Source organism: Artibeus jamaicensis, unplaced genomic scaffold (assembly GCF_021234435.1).
Source record: "Artibeus jamaicensis isolate MK-2021 breed Jamaican fruit bat unplaced genomic scaffold, CSHL_Jam_final contig_866, whole genome shotgun sequence".
Taxonomy (NCBI): Eukaryota; Metazoa; Chordata; class Mammalia; order Chiroptera; family Phyllostomidae; genus Artibeus; species Artibeus jamaicensis.
This window is the reverse complement of record NW_026521994.1, coordinates 554,011-576,661: the sequence shown is the minus strand read 5'-3', so window position 1 is coordinate 576,661 and position 22,651 is coordinate 554,011. Positions and strand designations below refer to the sequence as shown.

Below are 22,651 nucleotides of genomic sequence, written 5' to 3'. Positions count from 1 at the left end.
CCTTAAAATCTAAATTCAACAACGCAGCATTAGCAGAACACCTGGACCTGCTGCAGGTACTATTCAGAGCCATTCTCACTCACCAGTCTGGTACTTGTTGCAAAGAATGGCTGTGGAGCCCAGCATCCCAGCAACACTTCACGAGAGGCTATCGTTATTTCAAAGGCATTCCCAACAGAACTTTTTCCAATTACACTAAATGAAATGTCTGGTAAGGGCTTCCCAGGAACAGTACCTGCCAGTCTCGGGAAACCTACTTTGCTTCAAGAACAGTTAGCTACTCAGTGCACAGACAGCACTTTAAACTGGTCAACTGTTGTGAGGGTTAGAAAAAGGGTTTTCCTATAATCACTATTAAAGAAAGATTAACATTTAAAAAAAACCCACTATCCAGTGGAAGAAAAGCTTCAGTGTAATGTTTAACTTAAACTGCTGGCATATTTTCAATCTCATTTTTAGTCTGTCACCATTGGATTTCCAAAAGTGTTCACTGCACTTGACCATGTGTATTTAATTGCAAATCTACATATTAATATGAACTATGGAAGTTACAAACCCAGCTAAATCTTTTCATAAGCAAAAAACTTTAGCAGACAGACTCCAAATTAACACAAAGCATACTTCTTTCTCTAATTAAAGAGTGATATTTTAAAAGCTTACATCCTGTAAGGCAGAAAAGAGGAGGGATATAAATGAATTCAACTACAGACAATTACAGCACCATTTCATTTTCCTCGATGCTTTGCTCTTCATAAAAGAAAACCTTAATTAAGGCAATACATGGAACTTATTTTAAATCCACAAATATTTATTGAATTTCTACAAGATGTCAGGCAATACACTCTTTTGGAGAAGGTAAAAAGGTTATATTAAAAAGGATGTAATAGTGACTTGCATATACAAGTGACTTGAGTCCTACTATTAATGAATAAAGGCAAGTCTTCATATACGTATAACGTTTGCTAAGGAATCCAGTCTTCACCAGCCTTGTCTGCCTGAGGAAGAAGTTGATTCTTCAAAGGCAGTGCCAAGAAGATAGAACAATAAATAAAACTTAAAGAAAGGATAAGTTAGAAGCCACCAAACAGGCTGCTTCCTCATTTGCATAGGCCTGGATATCTCTAACATTTTACAGAAAGCTTCTCAGCTAATTGAGGACTCAGGTATCTGATTTATTTACCAAATGGCCCTATAGCAACAATGAACTGGAATGTTAACATTCCAACTTCATTCCAGTGTGTCATTTCCAGCATTTTTATTTCTTTTAATTTACCTCGGCCCTTTTGAATCAATCTGCATTCCTATACCAGAAGGGGGTGGAAAATGGCCAAAGATAAAGACCAGGCCCGGAAACCTCCAGGGATTCCAGGAACTTAGAGGCAATGATTTGGAAACTTCAACATTAATGGATAGGCACTGAGGTCTTGTTACTCTTAGGAAACACTAATCTGATCTTGTTAACTAAATGATCAACTCTTGAAGTCACTACAGAGCCCACAAGCTACACACTCACTTCACCACAACCCAAATATTGTTGCAGGTGGTCTAAGAGCCTGGAAATCAGTTAATTCGGTTACTGTAAGAACACTCAAAGGACAGACATCCAACCACTCAGCTGCAGCCCTAGCCTCCGTGCTGTGCTTTCTCCTTATGACAAAGGGTTTTCTGAATAGTAAGCAGGCCCTACTGTACCTTTTTTCTCACTTTAATAAGGTAATTAACATTAAAATGAGAATATCACCCCGGGAAAATGAAAAGAAAGTCACCCTAAGAAAAATAACTATTTGAAAATGCAATTTGTAAAGAGCTTCATCACAAAATGCCACAACATGTTAATAGCTCAGGTTCTCTTTGAGAACTAAAATTTATTTGGATTTATGAATCAGCACTTGAGAAAAATGTACAAAGGACACCAAATTATGAATTCAATAATACATGCAAACATGACAGTTGAGCATCTGCAAAGTTATCACATGAATATAGAAGTGCATTTAGAGAAACACACAGACTTCAGCAAGAATCACAAGTACACAGCCTTGTGTAAAGTCATAGACTCATAACACTGAACTAGAAGTTAAGAGATAAGCTTTAATAACTAAATTTTGCCACAACCGAGTGTGACATGGGGAAATTTATTTAACCTTTCTTAGATCTGTTTCCTATTTGTAAAATAAAAATATACACTGTATAGCCCAAAATATCTACACTACACAGTTAATATTATTAGCTGTTAGAAGCAGCTCCCATAGAACATACTCCTAAAAATGTACTCTGTGCTAGTAGATTCAAGACCTACTGTCAGGTACTAAGACAGGTCAGGGAGGAAGGAGTCCGATAAACTCATACAGGCTAGTCTCAAAGCAAAATCCAAAATAATCCATGACTAAATTACAGATTACATACCAATAAAGGAACAGAACTACCTTACTGGCTCAACAGCAAATGAAATATATACTAGGAAAAAGCAATGTCAAAGAATAACCACAGAGCAAGTAAAGTTATAATATATGAAAATCCAATTCACTATGCAAATAGTCTCATACACAGAAGCTCCAAAATTGGCATAAAAATGTATTTGAGTACATTAAAAAGTTTATGAGAAGCCCTGGATGGTGTAGCTCAGTGGATTGAGCGCGGGCCTGCGAACCAGACAATCGCGGTTTGATTCCCAGTCAGGGCACATGCCTGGGTTGCAGGCCAGTTCCCTGCAGGCCAGTTCCCAGCAGGGGACTAACGAAAGGCAACCATACATTGATGTTTCTCTCCCTCCCTCCTTCCAAAGATAAATAAATAAAAAAATATTAAAAAAAAAAGTTTATGAGAACCAACAAGTATTCACCTACTCTCTTCTGATAAATTAACTTAGATGGAAATAAACGAGTTATTTCCAACTGACTAATTAGAAAACATAATTTTAAAAGATCTTATTCAAGTTAATTATACATACATTTTTTAAAGATCCTATTTTACACAGCAATAAAGACTTAAATTTAGGTATAAACCAAAAACTAATGTATAAAAACTGTATGACGAGGACTTCTGGCTAAGATGGAGGAATAGGTGGAAATACCGTACCTCCTCGCACAACCAAATTTAAGGACAACAAAGATTTAGAAACAAAAACACAACCAGCACAGACAGAAAATTGTACTGTACCGAACAAAGTCTTACAACGAACCATTCATCCAGACTGGTAAGAGGGGCAGAGTCAGCGGCCAGCGGAGAAGGGACCCAGCAGGAAGAGGCGGTGGTTGGCAGACCCTGGCACAAGGAGGTAATGAGCCGTGCAAGACAGTTGGCTGACCGGGGACACACATTCACATGCAGATAAACCAGGCAAAAAAAGGGCAGTGAGACAGACTGCGCAACCCAGGGCCCCAGCGACAGGAAATAGAGCCTAAAAGCACCGACTGGAAACTTTTAGGGGTTGAGGTGCCAGGAGAGGCTCCCAGACACACAGGAGAGTTCGTTGGAGAGACCCACAGGGTCCTAGAACATACACAAGCCCACCCACACGGGAATCAGCACCAGAAGGGCACAATTTGCTTATGGGAGGCAGCAGAGGGGACGGAAATCTGAGAGAGAGCAGAACAAGCACCATTGCTCCCTCTCTGACCTCGCCCCCACATAAAGACAGCATCACGACCCAGCAACTGGGTTGCCCCACTCTGAACACCTAAGGATCCACCCCTCATACCTAATAGGCGGGACAAGACCAAAACATTATGGCTCAAACAGAACAGATCAAAGCCCCAGAGCCAATACTTCCAAGTGACTAAGAGATAGCCAATCTATCGGATGCACAGTTCAAAACACTGATGATCAGAATGCTCACAGAACTGGTTGATTTTAGTCACAAATTAGATGAAAAAATGAAGGCTACACTAAGTGAAAGGAAGGAAAATGCACAGGGAACCAATAGTGATGGAAAGAAAACTGGGACTCAAATCAATGAAGTGTACCAAAAGGAAAGAAAGAAATAACCAAACAGAAAAGAATGAAGAAACAAGAATTCAAAAAAATGAGGAGAGGCTTAAGAACCTTCAAGACATCTTCAAACATTCCAACATTGAATTATAGGGGTACCAGAAGGAGAAGAGGAAGAGTGACAAGTGGAAAACTTATTTGAACAAATAATAAAGGAGAACTTCCCCAATCTGGCAAAGGACATAGACTTCCAGTAAGTCCAGGAAGCTCAGTGAGTCCCAAAGAAGATGGACCCAAAGAGGAACACACCAAGGCACATCATAATTACATTAGCCAAGATTAAAATGAAGGAGAGAATTCTAGAAGCAGCAAGAACTAAAGGGACAGTCACCTACAAAGGAGTTCCCATCGGACTGTCAGCTGATTTCTCAAAAGAGACCTTACAGGCAAGAAGGGGCTGGCAAGAAGTATTCCAACTCATGAAAGGCAAGGACCTACATCCGAGATTGCTCTATTCAGTAAAGCTTTCATTTAGAATGGAAGGGCAGATAAAGTGCTTCTCAGATAAGGTCAAGTTCAAGGAATTCATCATCTCCAAGCCCTTATTTTATGAAATGTTAAAGGGACTAATCTAAGAAAAAGGAGATAAAAAAGATGAACAGTGAAAGGACAGCAAACTCACAGTTATTAAGAACCACACCTAAAACAAAAGCAAACTAAGAGGACAGCTACATCAGGAGCAGAACCATAGAAATGAAGATCACATGGAGGGTTAGCAACAGGGGAGTGGGAGGAGGAGGGAGAGAAGAAGGTACAGAGAATAAGTAGCATAGACGGTGGGGAGAAAATAGGGGGAGGGCAAGAGTAGTGTGGGAAATGTAGAAGCTAAAGAACTTATGACACATGGACATGAACTAAAAGGGGGGAATGTGGGGGATGAGGTGTGCAGGGTGGAGGGGAATGAACAGGGGTGGAATGGGACAACTGTAATGGCATAATCAATAAAATATATTTAAAACAAAAGAACCATATGAAGTACTAGAAACACTTAAAAACCAGTATCAAAAAAAGACAAGTTCTGGCCAGTGTGGCTCAGTTAGTTGGAGGGTCATCCTGTATACCAAAGGGTCACAGGTCATGGGTTCGATCCCCGATCAGGGCAGATACACAAGGTAACACATACACGTTTCTCTCCTCTCTCTCTCCCTCCCTACCCCTCTCTCTAGAATCAATAAACATGTCCTCAGGTAAGGAAGGGAAAAATAAGAAAGAAAAGCATTTTGTATTTCTGAATAAAAAGATTCATTACTGTGGATATTTTCTACTGGACCCTACAGGACACCTACTACATTAGGCCATACTACCAAGACACAGAGTCAAAACAGCTCCATCTAATATATAGAAACAAATACACAGAGGCTGCCAAAATGAGCAAAGAAACATGGCCCAAACAAAACAACAGATCAAAACTCCAGAAAAAAAAAGAACTGAACAAAATGGAGATAAGAAATCTATCAGATGCAGTTCAAAACACTGGTTATAAGGATGTTCAAGGAACTTCGTGAGGACCACAACAGCATAAAAAAAAGATCCAAAACAGAGGATACACTAATTGAAGTGAAGAACAATTTACAGGGAAAAAAACAGTAGAGTGGATGAAGCTGAGAATCAAGTCAGTAATTTGGAACATAAGGAAGCACAACAACAACCAATTAGAACAAGAAGAAAAAAGAATCTAACAAAATAGGGATTGTGTAAGTAGCCTCTGGGACAACTTCAAGAGGCCCAACGTTTACATCATAGGGGTGCCAGAGGGAGAAGGGAAAGAGCAAGAAATTGGAAATGTATTTGAAAAAATAATATAAGAAGACTTCCCTAATTTGGTGAAGGAAATAGACATGCAAGTCTCAAACAAGATGGATGCAGAGAAGCCCACTACCAAGACACACCATGATTAAATGCCAAAGGTTAAAGATAAATAGAATCTTAAGAGCAGCAAGAGAAAAGGAGTTAGTTACCTACAGGGGAGTTCCCATAAAACTGTCAGCTGATTTCACAAAAGAAACTTTGCAGGCTAGAAGGGACTGGCAAGAAATATTCAAAGTCACAGAAAGTAGGGACCTACAGCCAAGATTGCTCTACCCTGCAAAGATATCATTTGGACTTGAAGGACAGATGAAGCACTTCCCAGACCAGAAAAAACTAAAGGAGTTCATCATTACCAAACCATTATTACATGAAATGTGAAAGGGACTTATTTAAGAAAAAGAAGATCAATACTATGAACAATAAAATGGCAATACATATGTATCTATCAACAATTCAATCTAAAAAACAAACTAAACAAGAATAACACAGCCAGAATTATAGATACAGAAAGCATTTTGATGGTTGCCAGATGAGAGGAGAGTGAGAAGGAACGAGTTAAGTGAGCGGATTAAATACAAACAGGTAGTTACACAAAAGCCATGGGGATGTAAAATACAGTATAGGAAATGGAGTAGCCAAATAACTTATACGCACAACCCATGGACATGAACAAAGGTGTGGGGACTGCCCGAGGGAGTGGGGGTGCTGGATGGAGCAGTGCAAAGGGGGAAAAATCAGGACAACTTTAATAGCATAATCGATAAAATATAATTTTTTAAAAAGGAAGATGCTCAACCTTGGTGGTAATAACAATGCAAATTAAAGCAATATGATTCCATTTTCCACCCATCAGACTGGTTAAAATAAAAGAGACTGTTATGTATAGCTATGGCAAGGTTAGGGGTTGGGAGAAAACCAGCCTTCTCACACTTTGCCAAAGTGTAATTTGGTTCAGCCTTTTTAAAGGGTCATTTAACAGTGTCTATCAAAATTAAAGTCTGGACTTCCGCCAAGATGGAGGTTTAAGGTGGATGTGCCTTGCCTCCTCTCACAACCAAGTTTAAGGACAACTAAATATTAGCATCAGAAAACACAACCAGAACACGGAAAACTGAACTTTTCGGAAGTCCGCAAACAACAAATTCTTCGGCCCGACCGGTAAGGGGCGAAACCAGCGGCGGGTGAGGAGTTACAAAGGAGAACTCGATCGACCCGGGCGCGGGCGCGGAATCCAGACGCGCGACATTCGCGCGGGTTCCAAACCCAGGATTGGACCTAGTGAGCAGCCCACCGGGTGAGCGACAACGGAGGAGTCAGCGGGGAGGCGGTGGTAGCGAGTTGACTGTGGGTGCCCGGATACGCGCGGGTGAGGGAGTGAGCGGTGGGACCGGCGGCGCCGCCATTTTCCCCGCTCTGACCACGCCCCCACATACAGCGTCACAACCCAGCGACCTGGGACTCCAAGGCGCCGCTTCTCTCACTTAAAGGGCCAGAACAGACCAAAAATGTCGCAGGGGGACCTCAAAGTCCCGGAGATAAATCTAAGTGACGAAGAAATAGCAAATCTCTCAGACGCACAGTTTAAAACACTGGTCGTCAGCTTCCTCACAGATTTGGTGGACTATAGCCACAAATTAGAGAAACATATGAAGGCTAAATTAAGGGAAATGAATGGAATTCCACAGGAAACCCATAGAGATGAAAAAAAAACTGGGACTCAACTCAATGGAGTGAACCAGAAGGAAGAAAAAAATGATCAATCAGAAAGGAATGAAGAAATAAGAATTCAGAAAAATGAGGAGAAGCTTAGGAACTTCCAGGACATCTATAAACGCTCCAATATCCGAATTATAGGGGTACCAGAAGGGGGGAAAGACACAACCACCAGTGGAAAAACTATTTGAACAAATAATAAAAGAAAATTTCCCCAATCTGGCAAAGGAAACAGACTTCCAAGAAATCCAAGAAGCCCAGAGAGTACCAAAAAAGTTGGATTCAAGAAGAAACACACCAAGGCATATAATAATTACATTAGCCAAAATTAAAACGAAGGAGAGAATCCTGGAAGCAGCAAGAGCTAAGGGGACAATCACCTACAAAGGAGTCCCCATCAGGCTGTCAGCAGATTTCTCAAAAGAGACCTTACAGGCAAGAAGGGGCTGGAAAGAAATATTCCAAGTCATGAAAACTAAAGACCTACAACCAAGATTGCTCTACCCAGCAAAACTTTCATTTAGAACGGAAGGACAGATAAGGTGCTTCTCAGATAAGACCAAATTCAAGGAGTTCATCATCACCAAGCCCTTATTATATGAAATGTTAAAGGGACTTATCTAAGAAAAAGAAGTTAAAGAAACATGAACAGTGAAAGGACAACAAGCTCACAGTTATTAACAACCACACCTAAAACGAAAGCAAACTAAAAGGACAGCTAGATCAGGAGTGGAAACATAGAAATGAAGATCTCAAGGAGGGTTAGCAACAGGGGTGTAGGAGGAGGAGAAGGGGGGAGAAGGTACAGAAAATAAGTAGCATAGACAGTAGATAGAAAATAGATGGGGGGGGCAAGAATAGTATGGGAAATACAGAACCTAAAGGACTTGAGACACATGGACATAAGCTAAAGGGGGGGTAATGGGGGGGTTGGGGGGGCAGGGTGGAGGGGAATGAAGGGGGGAATAGAACAACTGTAAAAGCATAAACAATTCAAAAAAAATAAATAAATTTATTTAATAAAAAAAATTAAAGTCTGCATACCCTTTGGCTCAGTAATTCCATTTCTAAGACTTGTATTACTGAAATAATTGCACATGTACACAGATATATGTACATCAATATTCACATCAGCATCATTTGTAAATAAGATATCAAACTATCCACCAATGTATATGAATGACTAAATAGATGACTGTATATATCAGGAATGAAGTAGAGCTATCTTTATGTTCTGACATGGAAGGCTATCCAAGATAATCTGTTAAAAAAAAAAAACCAAAAAAACAAGCAAGTTGCAAAACAATAGGAAACGTGTGTGTGCACACATGTAGTCATGCATTATGTCTGTGTGTAAATGCATCAAAAGTGGATCAGAAATGTACACACAGAAAAAACTTATGTGATTATGCCTAAAGAGAACTTTCACTTTTGACCTCATGTACTTTCAAACTGTTTGAATCTTTTATAATACACATATAAACTTTTTAAAGCTTTAATTCTTTTTCAGAAAGCATTGATATTATCCACACATCTCTAAGTGGCAAATACCACAAAGTAAGAATAATGATTTAAATATTTTTTATATCAAACCTTAAGAGAACAGCAAAATGAAATTCAAAGTAAACTAACATTAAGGATACAAATCCCTACATAAAAAGTATCATCTAACTTCAAGAAGAAAGGGAAACAGTACCTGTACAATCAAAAACTTATTTAAAACTTAAAACTAAATACGGAGAATAGCAGCAAAATATCAATTCATATGTCCAGCTAAAAATTTCCTAGAATGTGACCCATTCCTTAAACAAAGGACAAACAAAAGTATAATATAGCAACACAAAAACATACTGCATGGGCATGAAGTCGAGAATTATAGGAGACAGAAAACAGTCCAGTTTTATAGCCCAGACACAGATGGGAATTTAGAGACACACTAAGTTGGGAGGATCCAAAAGGCACCGCAGCAAAGGTTTAAAAGGAAACACATTTCAATGAAGCCCTACTCTAGACATTAGAATTCAAAATTATAAGTAAGATATTCTGGAAATGACACCTCCGTGGCAAAGACAGTATCTTTGCATTACTTCTAATGTCCAGAATAACCCCTTGGAGAACTTTCAGGACTTTCTTGTGCTAAGCAACCTCTCTCAATTAATATTTTAGAGAAAATGAATCTTGCTTAGACAACAAAGAGTTATCCTCATATTTAGTTCATCAATCTGTGCTAATGGAAGTATGAGCAAAACCATATTTGGCTTTAAAAAGTACTACATATTTATTTATTTTTAGAGAGAGGGAATGGGAGGAGAAAGAGAGGAAAAGAAACATCAGTGTGTGGTTGCCTCTCACATACCCTCCACAGTGAGGGCTGGGAATCGAACCAGCGACCCTTTGGTTCACAGGTCCGTGCTCAATCCACTGAGCTCCACCAGCCAGGGTTCAAAAGTACTACATATTTAAATGGTGGTATAAAATTTACCTTCATGAATGCATTTTTTTCAAACTATAAAAAGATACATTTTTTGATGGTATACCCATCAAATCCTAGCCCAGCCTAGGATTTCATGTTGACCATAGATAACTGTACCCATTTATGTAATATGGAGCAGAATACTATAAGAGACTCTTGGTTCTTGATTAGAGCCTTACCTTTTTCAGGTAAGGGAAATGTCCTAAGAAGTCCCAAGTTTTTAAGAAAATGTTATGGGGGGAAAAATGTTTCTGCTATCACTACACACCAGGAAGAATGATGGAAACCACTCTGCAAAATAGGCAACTTCTCCCACCCCACTAATCTAACTTAATTTGGATCCAATTGTGCTCTAGAATCAGTCAAGGAAGTAATAAGACTCTCTTAATCACACTCTCCCTTTCCGTCCACCATTACCCCCTCTCTCTTCCACTCTCAACTCACAGTCCCATGTACAATATACATAGATACTTAAAGTTATACTTCTTCTGTAATTTTGGATTCACTTATCAACCTTTTAATCTCTACACCATAGGCAACAGAGAGTGTGGACCCTGAGAATCAAGATAACGACTAAGAAGAGTCCCAGTGGCTGAACTCAAAAAAACAAAAAACAGAGCCTAGCAGTCATTTCTATACAGGTTGCTCTCACACATACCTCACTTCAGGAAGAACCATGCACTAAGCTGCTTGAGGCCCCTATTGAACTGCCTTCCTGCACTCTCTGCCATCTGACAACCTTCACCAACCAATCAGAGCAGCCCCATTCTCACCAATCAGAAGAGTGCCTTTTGGACCAAAGTGCAAAGATTGGAGTTTGCACCAATCAGGGACTAGGGGCAGGGACTTCCATTTATACACAGTCAAGTCCCCTGTGGCTTCAAGAGCTACTTTCCCTTTCCACTGAAGACTGAGGACAGTGTTTGCCCCAGCTGGACCAGCAAAGACCTCTGTCCAAGCACATCAGAGCAGACCAGAGCTGTCTAGCTGCAGAGGAGCCTGGTCCCATGGTGGCTTCGCAACAGTACTGCTCCTCAGCTGTGCTGCTTCATAACTAAACTGTAACACTATTTAGCTCTTTCATAACCATGCTGTTCTCATAGCCCTGCTGTAAGAACATTATAACTGAGCTGTTTGCATTGAATAAACTTACTTTCTTCACCACACCCCAAACTGGGGACTCCTGTTGGCACTGAACTGGCACAGAACAACAGCCTACCATGTCCTAATGCACAAGATAGAAGATCTCATTAAAATTAAAAACTTCAGTGCTTCCAAGGATACTACCAAGAAAATTAATACACAATCCACAAAACGGGAGAAATTATTTGTCAGCCATATATCTGAATAAGGGACTTCTATCTAAAATATATAAATGACTTTACAACTCAACAATAAAAATAGAAATAACTCAATTAAAAATGGGCAAAGATAATTTTTAAAATGCAGTATTAAAGGGGGGTGGTGGTAAGGACAGAGGATCCAAAAAGACATTTCTCCAAAGAACACACACAAACTATAAGTACAGGAAAGTTACTCAACATCACTACTCATCAGGGAAATGCAAATCAAAACCATAATAAAGCCCTGGCTGGTGTAGCTCAGTGGACTGAGTGCGGGCCTGCGAACCATATGATCGAGGTTCGATTCCCAGTCAGGGCACATGCCTGGGTTGCAGGCCAGTTCCCAGCAGGACTCAGGAGAGGCAACCATACATTGATATTTCTCTCCTTCTCTCCTTCCCTTCCCCTCTAAAGATAAATAAATAAAATCTTAAAAAAAAAACCATAATAAAATTCCACTTCACACCCACCAAGATGACTTAAAAAAACAAACAAACAGGTAAGTGTTGACTGGAAGTCTCATACCCTGCAGGTGGGAATGTAAGTAAGATGGTGTGGCCATTTGGAAGTCAGGCAGTTCCTTAAAAGTTTAAACATAAAATATTTGCACATTATATAATATTCAAACTATATAAAGAACTCCTGTAACTCAACAACAAAAAGACAAACAAAATTTTTAAATGGGTCAAGGGCTTGAGCAGACATTTCTCAGAAGAAAATAATACAAAAAGCCAAAAAGTAAATAAAAGATGCTCACATCATTAGAAAATGCAAATCAAAGCCACAATGAGATACCATTTCGCACCTACTACGATGGTTAAAATTAAGCAAACAAATGGAAATGGTATTGGTGAGAATGTGGAGAAATTAAAACCCTCCTTGCACATTGCTGGTGGGAAGGCGGAATTGTTGAGCTGCTGTGGAAAAGTTTGTTCCTCAACATGTTAAACAGAATTATTATATGACCCAGCAATTCCACTCCTAGCTATATACCCAAAAGAACGAAAACAGGGACCCAAACAGATGCTTGTATGCCAACATTCACTGCGCCATTATATACATAAGCTAAAAGATATAAACAGCCCATGACCAATAAGATGAGCAGATAAACAAAATCTGACGTAACAAACATCTGACTTCAAAAGTCTTCATTCTTCTAATACTATATTATCTTGTAAAAAAGTTGGCCCTACTCTCCCATTTCTTAAATCTGTTTAATTAATACATATGTACATCATTATTCTATTTCAAAAAGCTGTTTCTTTTCCTGCCTTTACACATTCTTTGTTACCATTCTGAAGTACTATGTAAACATGAAATACAGCAAGAATTTATAAATACAATACTTTGTCACTCTCATTCATACAACACAGAATGGCAAAAAAGGTACATACTCATAGTGATTGGAAAATTTGCTTCTTGAGTTACTATATTGGATCATACACTATCTTAAGCTGACATCTAGGATACAGACCTGTTTTAGGGTTAGCAAGACCACCTACCAGACTTCCATACCCCACATTTTACAGAAGGGGAAATGGAGATAAACTGATTTGCCAGTTAGTGGAAAGGAAACCTGCACGTGAAACCAGACCTCCTGACTCTCAGTGACTCATTACTCTACAGCGGGTCCCTGAGGTAATTCCTAGGTGACAGATATGGAGATGGATTCTTTTGCCTTCAAGCTACTATGGTCTTTGAATACAGAATCTGCTGGTGGAAATTAAAAAGGAGACTTAGAATGGATGAACTTGATCATTTTGTTGTATCCTAGCATGGAGATGAGATCAGGAACTTTATCCACACACAAGAGACAGGCATATTGGACCCTCACTCAGCCAGATGCTGACCCTCCTAGCTTTGTTTGCTTATTCTTGCCATTCTCCACTTCTGATACCATTCCACTTTCCACTTATCTCACCCAATAATCACTAATTAAGTAGCAAATAACATTTTCCATTATTTACAAACCTAAATTAACCATTAAATTGATTCCTGATTACATAATCAAAACACCATCCAGGCTGCCTTTCTACTCCCATAGACACCAAGAAAACAGAAATTCATGTTATTTACCTAAACCTAAATCATAAAGGTAAGTCCTACAGATCAAATTAAAAACAATAGTTCCCACTTGCAAACATCAGTGACTACTACATTATGGAAATTCCAAACAGGAAGTGGTTGAGGAAGCAGTCTTTTCTGTGGCCCAAGTTATGGCTTGCTGATACAGAATATAGCCTAATGGTGAATGGAACCAACTTATGGGTCTTCTGGAGAAGACTGATGGAACATAGGCATGGAACATACTGTCCCATGGACCCCACTCCGTCAGAGTGAAAGTTTCTGACAGTGATAGGTAACACATGGTGCTTTTTCCTTTGCCAGACGAGGACCTTTGTTCACCATGCAGTCTAACATTGTTGGCAAACAATAAATTCGAGAGCATGTCAAATGTGTTCTCTATTAAGTTCTAAATGTTCTTATCACATATTTAGTCTGTAAAAATGTTCCTGATTTGTCAGGTTAAAGTGACTGAATTGTTAGAGCAAATACATTTTCTTTTTTTTTAAGATTTTTTATTTATTTATATTTAGAGAGAGGGGAAGGGAAGGAGAAAGAGAGGGAGAGAAACATCAATGTGTGCTTGCCTCTTGCACGCTCTCTACTGGCAACCTGGCCTGCAACCCAGGCATGTGCCCAGACTGGGAATTGAAGCAGCAACCCTTTGGTTTGCAGGCCCATGCTCAATCCACTGAGCTACACCAGCCAGAGTGAGCAAATACATTTTCATATGCATATTAGCTTTAAGGTTAAAAAAGTCAGGGTAATCAGGCCAAAACGACACAGAGTAAGACAGTTCTCCCCATCTCCACCCTTTCTCTCTAACCTGATCTAAAAGTCCCATTACTAGAGCCAATGTCTCTGAAATGCTCTTAATTTCAATTCAGAAGGATAATCATTAAATACTGGAAGTTGCTCTAGGTGAGTCAGTGACTGAGTGGTGAGTGAGTGTGAAGGCCAAGGACATTATGTACACCACTATAGACCTTACAAAACTGTACATTTAGGCTACACTAAATTTGCAAAACATTATAGATTAAATCAAGCACAAGAGAAAATGACATAATGAAGAGATGAGGTGAACATGAAATGTTGGGAGGCCGCTGATGACATGACACGAATACTTACTGTTTTGGTTTTTTCTTAATCCTCATCAGAGGATATATTTACTGATTTTACAGAAAGAGGAAGGGGGAGAGAAGGAGAAAGAAACATTGATTGGTTGCCTCCTGTATGCACCTCGACCAGGGATCAAACCCACAGCCTAGGTATGTGCCCTGACAGAGGATCGAACCCACAACGGTTTAGTGCATGAGATGGCGCTCCAACCAATTGAGCCACCTGGCCAGGACCACAACATACTGTTTTACAGCAAACTTTCTCTTACATAAGTATAAAGAAATTTATACTCTAAAATAACAATAAAAAGTATAGTGAATACATAAGTCAGTAACATAATAGTTTATTTTCATTACCAAGTATTACGTACTGTATGTAACTGTGCTATATTTTCATACAACTGGCAGCACAAGTTTGTTTAGACCAGCATCACCACAAACATGACGGCTAACCACCAAGCAATAGAAATTTTTCAGCTCCATTGTAATATTATGGGACCACCATCATATAGGTATGTCTGCTGTTGACTGAAATATCATTATGCGGCGTATGGCTGTATATACCAGAAATATATATTTGGTCATCTACATGACCAAACATGTATTTTTCTTATAAATCACAGTATCACAAGGAGACATTCAAATAATCATAAAAATAAAGGCGCATTACACATGGATAAATGTTATAAAGGACAACAGATTTAAAAACTGGTAACTATTATAAAGGACAACAGAATTGCAAGCCAACAGATGTGATGAGGTGCTCCAAGAACATACAGTACAGAAATCTGACCTCATCTAAACCTGGGAGGGCAGGCTTCAGAGGAAATGTTTAAGCTCATGGTTCCCAAACTAAAGCCAAAGTGCCTGGAGTACAGCAGCTAATTCACCAGAGTATCCTGGGTTTAAATTTCTAAGGAAAATAGTAATATTTGATGTTTGTTAACTAGCAGCTCAGAGTAGCTCAGTTTCAACTTTAGATCATGGCACATTCTTTCTGAAGACATATCTTTGTGACACTGATTTTTTGGTAGGTGCTTGTCGTGATAATAAGTACCACATGAGAAGTAATGTGGAAAAGGAAATGAGGATGGAAGTGTACAATCTGATTCCAAGATATGAGAAACTACAGTGCCCAAAAGGCATTTACACCCCATTATTAGTTAAGTAACTGTGGAAAGACGATTGCTACTTCTTTTAAATTATAGGTATTATTTCTTCAAACAGCTACAAAAATTGTTAGAGAATACTTATTAAGTATTGTTTGGACCTAATTATTTAATAAATAGAACTATCAGATTATTTCTTTTCAATTAAGAGTGGTTGTGAAAAAATTTACTGAGATGCTAAGGGAGTCTCTAGTATTTGGGACTCTCTGTATTAAGCTAAGATCTGAAGGATGAATGAATAGGTATTTCCAACACTATGTAGTAGCAGGAGGAGCAAAAGACAGGAAAGATAGGGTCCCCATTCTTGAAGGTGTCACATTTCGTTAAGGAGGCAAAACTAAAAGATAAAACGTTTTAAAACTTGAATACTTGTAAAATCTTTCATATCTTTTCTCATTAAGAGTCTATTAAGTGTGTGCCTATTCCTACTCTAAACTGAGAGCCCCTGAAGGCCTGTATCCCAGCACACAGATACAGCACAGTTTGCATTCACGAAGTATTTCTGGGTCAACTGCACTTTTATAGGTTTATTCTCCTTAGGCTTTTCTCAGAAATGAAAGCTCCAATTACCCTATGCAAGGGTAACTCTGCTTTAAGCATTCTCTACTCCCTCACATCTCCCAAGTGCTGCTTTTCCGCTGACCTTCAAAATTGAGGCCATACATATTAACTGCCCTGGGAAGACTTCCCTGACCCACTAGACTGAAATCTGTACGTCCCTTACCTAAACAGTATATACTGTATATTTCTATCACAGGACTTCCCACTTTATCCTGTAGTAGTCACTTATTAAATTCACTGCCTCCCCACTCACTGTGAACTTGTGATAGCAGGGTCCGTGCCTTATTTATCTCAGTAACTACCATGGTGTTAGCTCTCAAAAATGTCTTCTGAATAAATGACAAAGTACAGGGAATTAAAAAAAAAAAAAAGACTACTTATGCCATTTCACCTTAATAGGCTTCTTGGAAAAAACAAGGGTTTTGCTCAAAAACTTTAGAAAGAAAATTTACAAACTTGCAAAAATGAAAATGATTGATAATCATCCAGCACTGGCAAAGAATCAATACTCTGCTTATATAAATATAACAACTATAATGTTTTTGAAAAGCAATCTGACAGTGGAAAAGGGTACGAGGGGGATAAATGGTAATGGAAAAATACAATATATAAAAATATAGTTTTATATATTTTATAATATATAAAATCATAATATATTTTATAATATATGTAAAATACAATATATTAAAATATAATTTTTTAAAAAGAAAAGTAATCAGACAATTATCTATTAAAATTTGAAATGCACCTATCCTCTGACTCAACAATCCTATGTAGGGCTTCAGAACGAATCACGTCAAGATGTGCCTCTGTGGTATGTGGACTACTTTGAGTTAAAGGCAACCAAGACCTACTTTTAGGAACCTTACTGACAAAAATAATATGCAGTATTATGTTTACAAGGAAGTTTACTGCACTGGCTGGTGTGGCTCTGTGGATTGAGTGCTGGCCCGTTTGATGCCCAGTCAGGGCACATGTCTGGGTTGCTGGCCAGGTCCCCAGTCGGGGGCTCATAAGAGGCAACCACACACTGATCTTTCCCTCTTTCTCTCCCTCCCTTCCCCTCTCTCTAAAAATAAATACATAAATTTTTTTAAAGGAAGTTTACTGAAGCACTGTTTGCAACAGCAAAATAAGCAAAATAATTCCTGTAAACTATAATGAATGTTTATCAATAGGGGAATGGTAAACCATGCTATGCAACATCCATTTTATAGAATATTCTGCAGCTGCTAATAAGAATGAATTAAATCTTATTAAATGAATTAAATCATGTAAAGACCTTAACAATCCATGATACATTCAGTAGAAAATAGAATATTCCCAACTAGACATAAAAATGATAAACATATGCATTTTTATGTATAGGAATATTAAGAAGGAGATGAGGAAGCAGTTAACACCAGTTAATACCAGTGACCTCAGATTAGAGGACAACAACTTTTCCCAAATAGTATGTAACTTTTGTAACTTAAAATAGGCCAAAAATAAAAGAAAGTTTTAAAAACAATAGTAATATCAAAATATAGTCTTTCCTCCATGTTATTAACAAAAATATCCTGTTACAACCACTTTTAATGAAACAGTGGTGCTTCAGAAGAGTCAAGAATCCTGTGAACTATCTCTTTAATAATAATTTAAACTGTCTTTAAAAAAAACCAACAACCTATCTCTTACTCTACCCATCACACCAAAAGGAGAGAGAAACCTATTTTTAAAGTAGCTTAATGTCCAGTGGATCTTCCTATCTAGTTTCATCTATGAATGGTAATCTGCTTCAGGGATTTGTAATCAGGAGCTTGGAAATTTTAGAATGCTCATATTTTCACAACCATACCATTTATTCACTGAGAGTAAACAAAAATGTTACATAAGAAACTTGAGCAAGACAGAGGTAGGTCTTCTTCAAATCCCTCTATCCTGAAATTGGGAGAACTAACTGCTACTTGGGCGCCCCCTGGGGATCAAATTTTAAATTTATTTACATCTTTAAAAAATTTCTTTAATCCTCACTACGAGAGAAACTTACTGAGTTGCAAGAGAGGGGAAGGGAGGGAGAGACAGCGAGAAAAATACTGATGTGAGAACGAAACATCAATGGGTTGCTTCTCATATGTGCCCTAAAACCAGGGATGGAACCTGCAACCTAGGTATGTGTCATTATGGGGGATTGAACCTGCAGCCTGAGACTTTTCGGTTTACAGGACAACGCTCCAACCAGCGGAGCCACACCAGCCAGGGAAAAACAGTTTCACATCTTTAGGACAAACTAGTATCCTCCAAAAACATTTAAAGAATACTTATTAAGGACCTACTATGTGCCAGGCACAATGTCAACACTTAAGACACAAAGATAAGTAAAATCAAGTTTCTGATTTCTACATGCTTAAAGTCAGTATTAACTAAAACTTTCTAAGGACAGCAGGTAATATGGCCAAAGTATGAGTTGCCCACAAAACTTGGAAGTTATGACTCAAAAGATAAGAATGCATTTGGGTTCTATAGAAACCAATTTGGCATGGCTTGAGCATAATTTGTTTATATAAGCAAAATATTCACCATCTTTAAAAGAAAGATTTAAACATCTCTTCTAGCTAACACATGGGAAGTTGCAGTTGTTATTTTCAAATACAAGTTATGGCACCATAGTTTTTTTCTTGGGTGAAAACAATATAAAGTTTAATTTTAATAATTCATAAATAAAGCAGTATTCCCACGTTTTTTCTTTAGTAACAAGTTATCCCACAACAATTCTACTCTGAACACTAACTCTAAGAGGACTGCACTGATTTTAAAAATGGCTAATTTTCAAAATCAAATTGGGCATGAGAGGACACAGAAAATAGAAACAATTAGTTAGAAAATAAAACAAAACTGAAAAAGACCAGTACAAATAAGTGGGCAAAGTCAAAACTAAAACCTCTCCAACCTTTCTTTCTTAGTTCAGAACACTTTTAGATTTGCCTTTTCTTCCTTAAGATCTGGGAGAGCAAGCAACAGACGTAGTCTTCCCCTCCAAAAAGAAAAGTAAGTACTATCTTCCCTCCACCTGCACCCTCATCCCTAAAAGCAATGCCCCAGGACATCAGACAGCCAGAAGGTGGCAGGTTCTATAGCCAGGTTCCTAAAATGCACTTAGGCAGGCAGACTGATCTGGATATCAATGTACTTTCCACAAAGAAACAATTCTATTTCGACCACATTTCAGGGTTCCTGTAAACTAGACTAGCATTGGCATGATATTTGGGAAATTTAGCCTTGTTTATATAGCTTTTTCCCTACAGGGAAAAGAAAATCAGTTCCAAAAATTACAATCTTTGGGGATTCACTTAATGTTTGTCTGACAGTAAAATACTGAATAAAAATACAAGGGACTTGTAAAAAAAAACCCTCTGATTTAACTGACCATAGACATTCCATTGTTTAATAGCCAACTGAATGATAGCAATTACTAAATTGTAAACTATTTGGAATTTGCAGATACCAACTTAATGTTTATGGCAACTGGAATCAACAGTAACTATTTTCATGACAGACGTCAGTTTAAAACAGTTTAAGCTTATATAACTGCTGAAATCTTAAAGAATAAGATGATAAATTGTAAGTGGGTAATGGGATCAAGCAAAAAGGAAAAAGGGCTCATGGACATGTACAACAGTGTGGTGATTGTGGGGCAACAGAGGTGTAAGGGGGCCCTGGCTGGTGTAGCTCAGTGGATTGAGCATGGACCTGTGAAGCAAAGGGTCACTGGTTTGATTCCCAGTCAGAGCACACGCCTGGGTTGTAGGCCAGGTTCCCAATAGGGGACACATAAGAGGCAACCACACATTGATGTTTCTCTCCCACACTTTCTCCTTCCCTTCCCCTCTCTCTAAAAATAAATAAAACAGTTAAAAAAAAAAAAAGAGGTGTAAGGGGGACTAAATGGTATTGGAAAAATACAATAAAAATTAATTTAAAAACATGAAGTACATATAGAATTTTAGAAAAAAATATAAAACATATCTCATTATGGAAATCTTATAATAGGTAATTAACAGATTTAAAATATTATCAGCCCTAACTGACCAGAGATCAGAATAAATACTAGTTTCAGAATATGGAGATTATTTTTAATCCAGTGTAGTAACATGGGTATTATTAGTTTGGTTGTAGACATTTAAAGCTACTTCAGGAAGAAAAAAAACCCACTTCACAATTCAGAAACAAAATATTTAAGTGCATTTAAATATAACGGTCATAAACTAATTTTTAAAAAGTAACACTACAAAGTAAAAATAACTAATCTCAGAAATTTAGGACAGGATGTCTAAAATTGAAAAAATATTTGCATATATATGTGCCAGAGATTTTACTTCATTTAATATTCACATATACCATATAAGACAGGTATTATTTCTCCCTTTTTACAGAGAAACTCAAGCTAAAAGTAACAACTTCCCTGGAACTAAAGAAAGAGTAAATGGCACTTAGGATTTGACTCCATACTTATTTGACTCTAAAACTTGAAATCATCCCATTGTCACTTGGCTTCTAAAAAAGAACCAACAAAAAATGAAGAAAAATATTTACATATTTTTTGGTGAATTACTTTCACTTTTATTTCAAAAAATGATCGATAAAGATAAATACAGCTGTAGAACACATAAAATGAAGTAGTTGCTACCATCCGACTTCTTCTGGATGCTCTTAAATATAGGCCAGGAGTGAACCGTATGAACACAGAACAGAAGCCCAAAGCTAAAATAAGCCACATCATGCAACAGAGGGAATTATTTTAAAAGTTCTGGGTCAAAACTTTGGTTGATCAACTGAGTTTCACAGGGACTCTCTTGGTGTTTTAAGCATCCATGTCACCTCTTATGTTTCTACACATTTTGTTTTCCTTCTCTCGCAAATATTCCCCAGACTGTCCAATAAGCATTTCTCTTCAGTGTTATTGCAAGTAACCACGTATCTGTTCCAAAATTTTAAACAGAACTGAAGTTGTAACCTTATCTGGATTTTGGGGGGGAAAAGTATCAATATCAGAGCTAGGAGGTATTTTACACTGACTTTAAACTAAACTGGATATACGGCCTGCTGTGTTCTGGAGGTGGCAACTGAGACTCGGAGAAAGGAAGTAACGTGATCGTAAACAAAGCGTGAGTTGGCTGGGCAGGGCCTGAGGTTGGAGCTTGATCTCAGCACTGGGCTCCATGGCTTTTCCAACCACATGAACTGCGTCAGGACTGGCACTGCCCATTGAAAAGGCCAGAGGCGCTATGGGCAGATCACAGAACACCTAAAGTAACAGTCTGTCCGCTGGGACTTCTTTCTAGGGTTAAGGCTGGTTAGTTGAAGGTTCGTAGTTTAAAATGCCCACAGAAAATGGCAGAGCAGAAAAATCTGTCTTGCCCTGGCCGGGTGGCTCAGTTGGTTGGCGCGCTGTCCTCTACACCGAAAGGTTGAGGGTTCCGTTCCAGGTCAAGGCACTTACTTAGGTAGCCTGTTCCCCGGTTGGAGCGAGTATGGCAGGCAACCAATCGAAGTTTCCCTCTCTCTCCCTAACCCCACCCCCGACTCTCACTCCCCCCCCCTTCTCCTCTAAAAGCAATAAACACATCTTAGAGTGAGGATTAAAAAAAGAACAGAAAGAAAGATCGGCGTGCCCTTCAGACAAGCAGCTGTAAACGGACACCGCCTCTAACCAAAATCCGCGCTCCTGCTGCCAGTGATTATTCCACACCCAGCGACACATTGAACTCTGCCGCATTGAACTCTGCGCGCTGGGGAGTCCCCGGATGCTGAATCTCCCGTAATCCCTCTCCAAGTCCACTCTCAAGACGAACTTTGTCCCAAAAAGCAAAGAGGGGCGCAGAAACAAAGCGAGTCCAAGCACTCTCCCTCCACTCCCGGGGCCCCCCCAAAAGCGGGCGGACTTGGACTACTAATCCCGACATGCCGTGCGCCTGGGGACCCCCGACCACCGCCACGCGAGTGGCGCGACGGTCGCCGGGACTCGTAGTCCGCGGCTCCTTGGCTCTGCGGGGCGCGGACCGCGGGCGCGACTGGACAAGCGGGCCCAACGTCAGTCAAGTCCAGGAGACCGCCAGCTGCCCGGGTCTCACCTCGACAATGCGAGCGCACTGGGTTCCTTTGCCGGCGCCGGGACCGCCGAGGACGAACACAACCAGCGGTTTCATGAGGCGGTGAGGGCCGATGAAAAGCGGCCGGCGGGTCAGCAGCGGTAAACTAAGGCCCAGGACGTGCAGCAGCCTGCAGCCGCAGCAGCTCAGCATACACAATGTCTCGGGCGGACGCTGAAGGAGCTGACAGTAGCCGGCCGGCGGAGGCGCGGGGCGTGGCGGCGGGAAGAGGGCGGGCCTAGCCGGCGCCCGCCGCAGCCTTGCCGCCTGGGCTGCCGGGGCGTCC

General features: G+C 39.4%; 1 protein-coding gene across 1 annotated transcript in view; it reads right to left on the bottom strand.

Moving 5' to 3' along the window:
* CMPK1 (cytidine/uridine monophosphate kinase 1) overlaps positions 1-22,651 on the bottom strand; it is a 37,790-nt gene extending 15,139 nt beyond the window's left edge. The window contains exon 1 of the mRNA XM_037132702.2: positions 22,348-22,651. Within this exon, the coding sequence (XP_036988597.2) occupies positions 22,348-22,518 (171 nt within the window). The 5' untranslated portion in view covers positions 22,519-22,651. The remainder of the gene's footprint in view (positions 1-22,347) is intronic.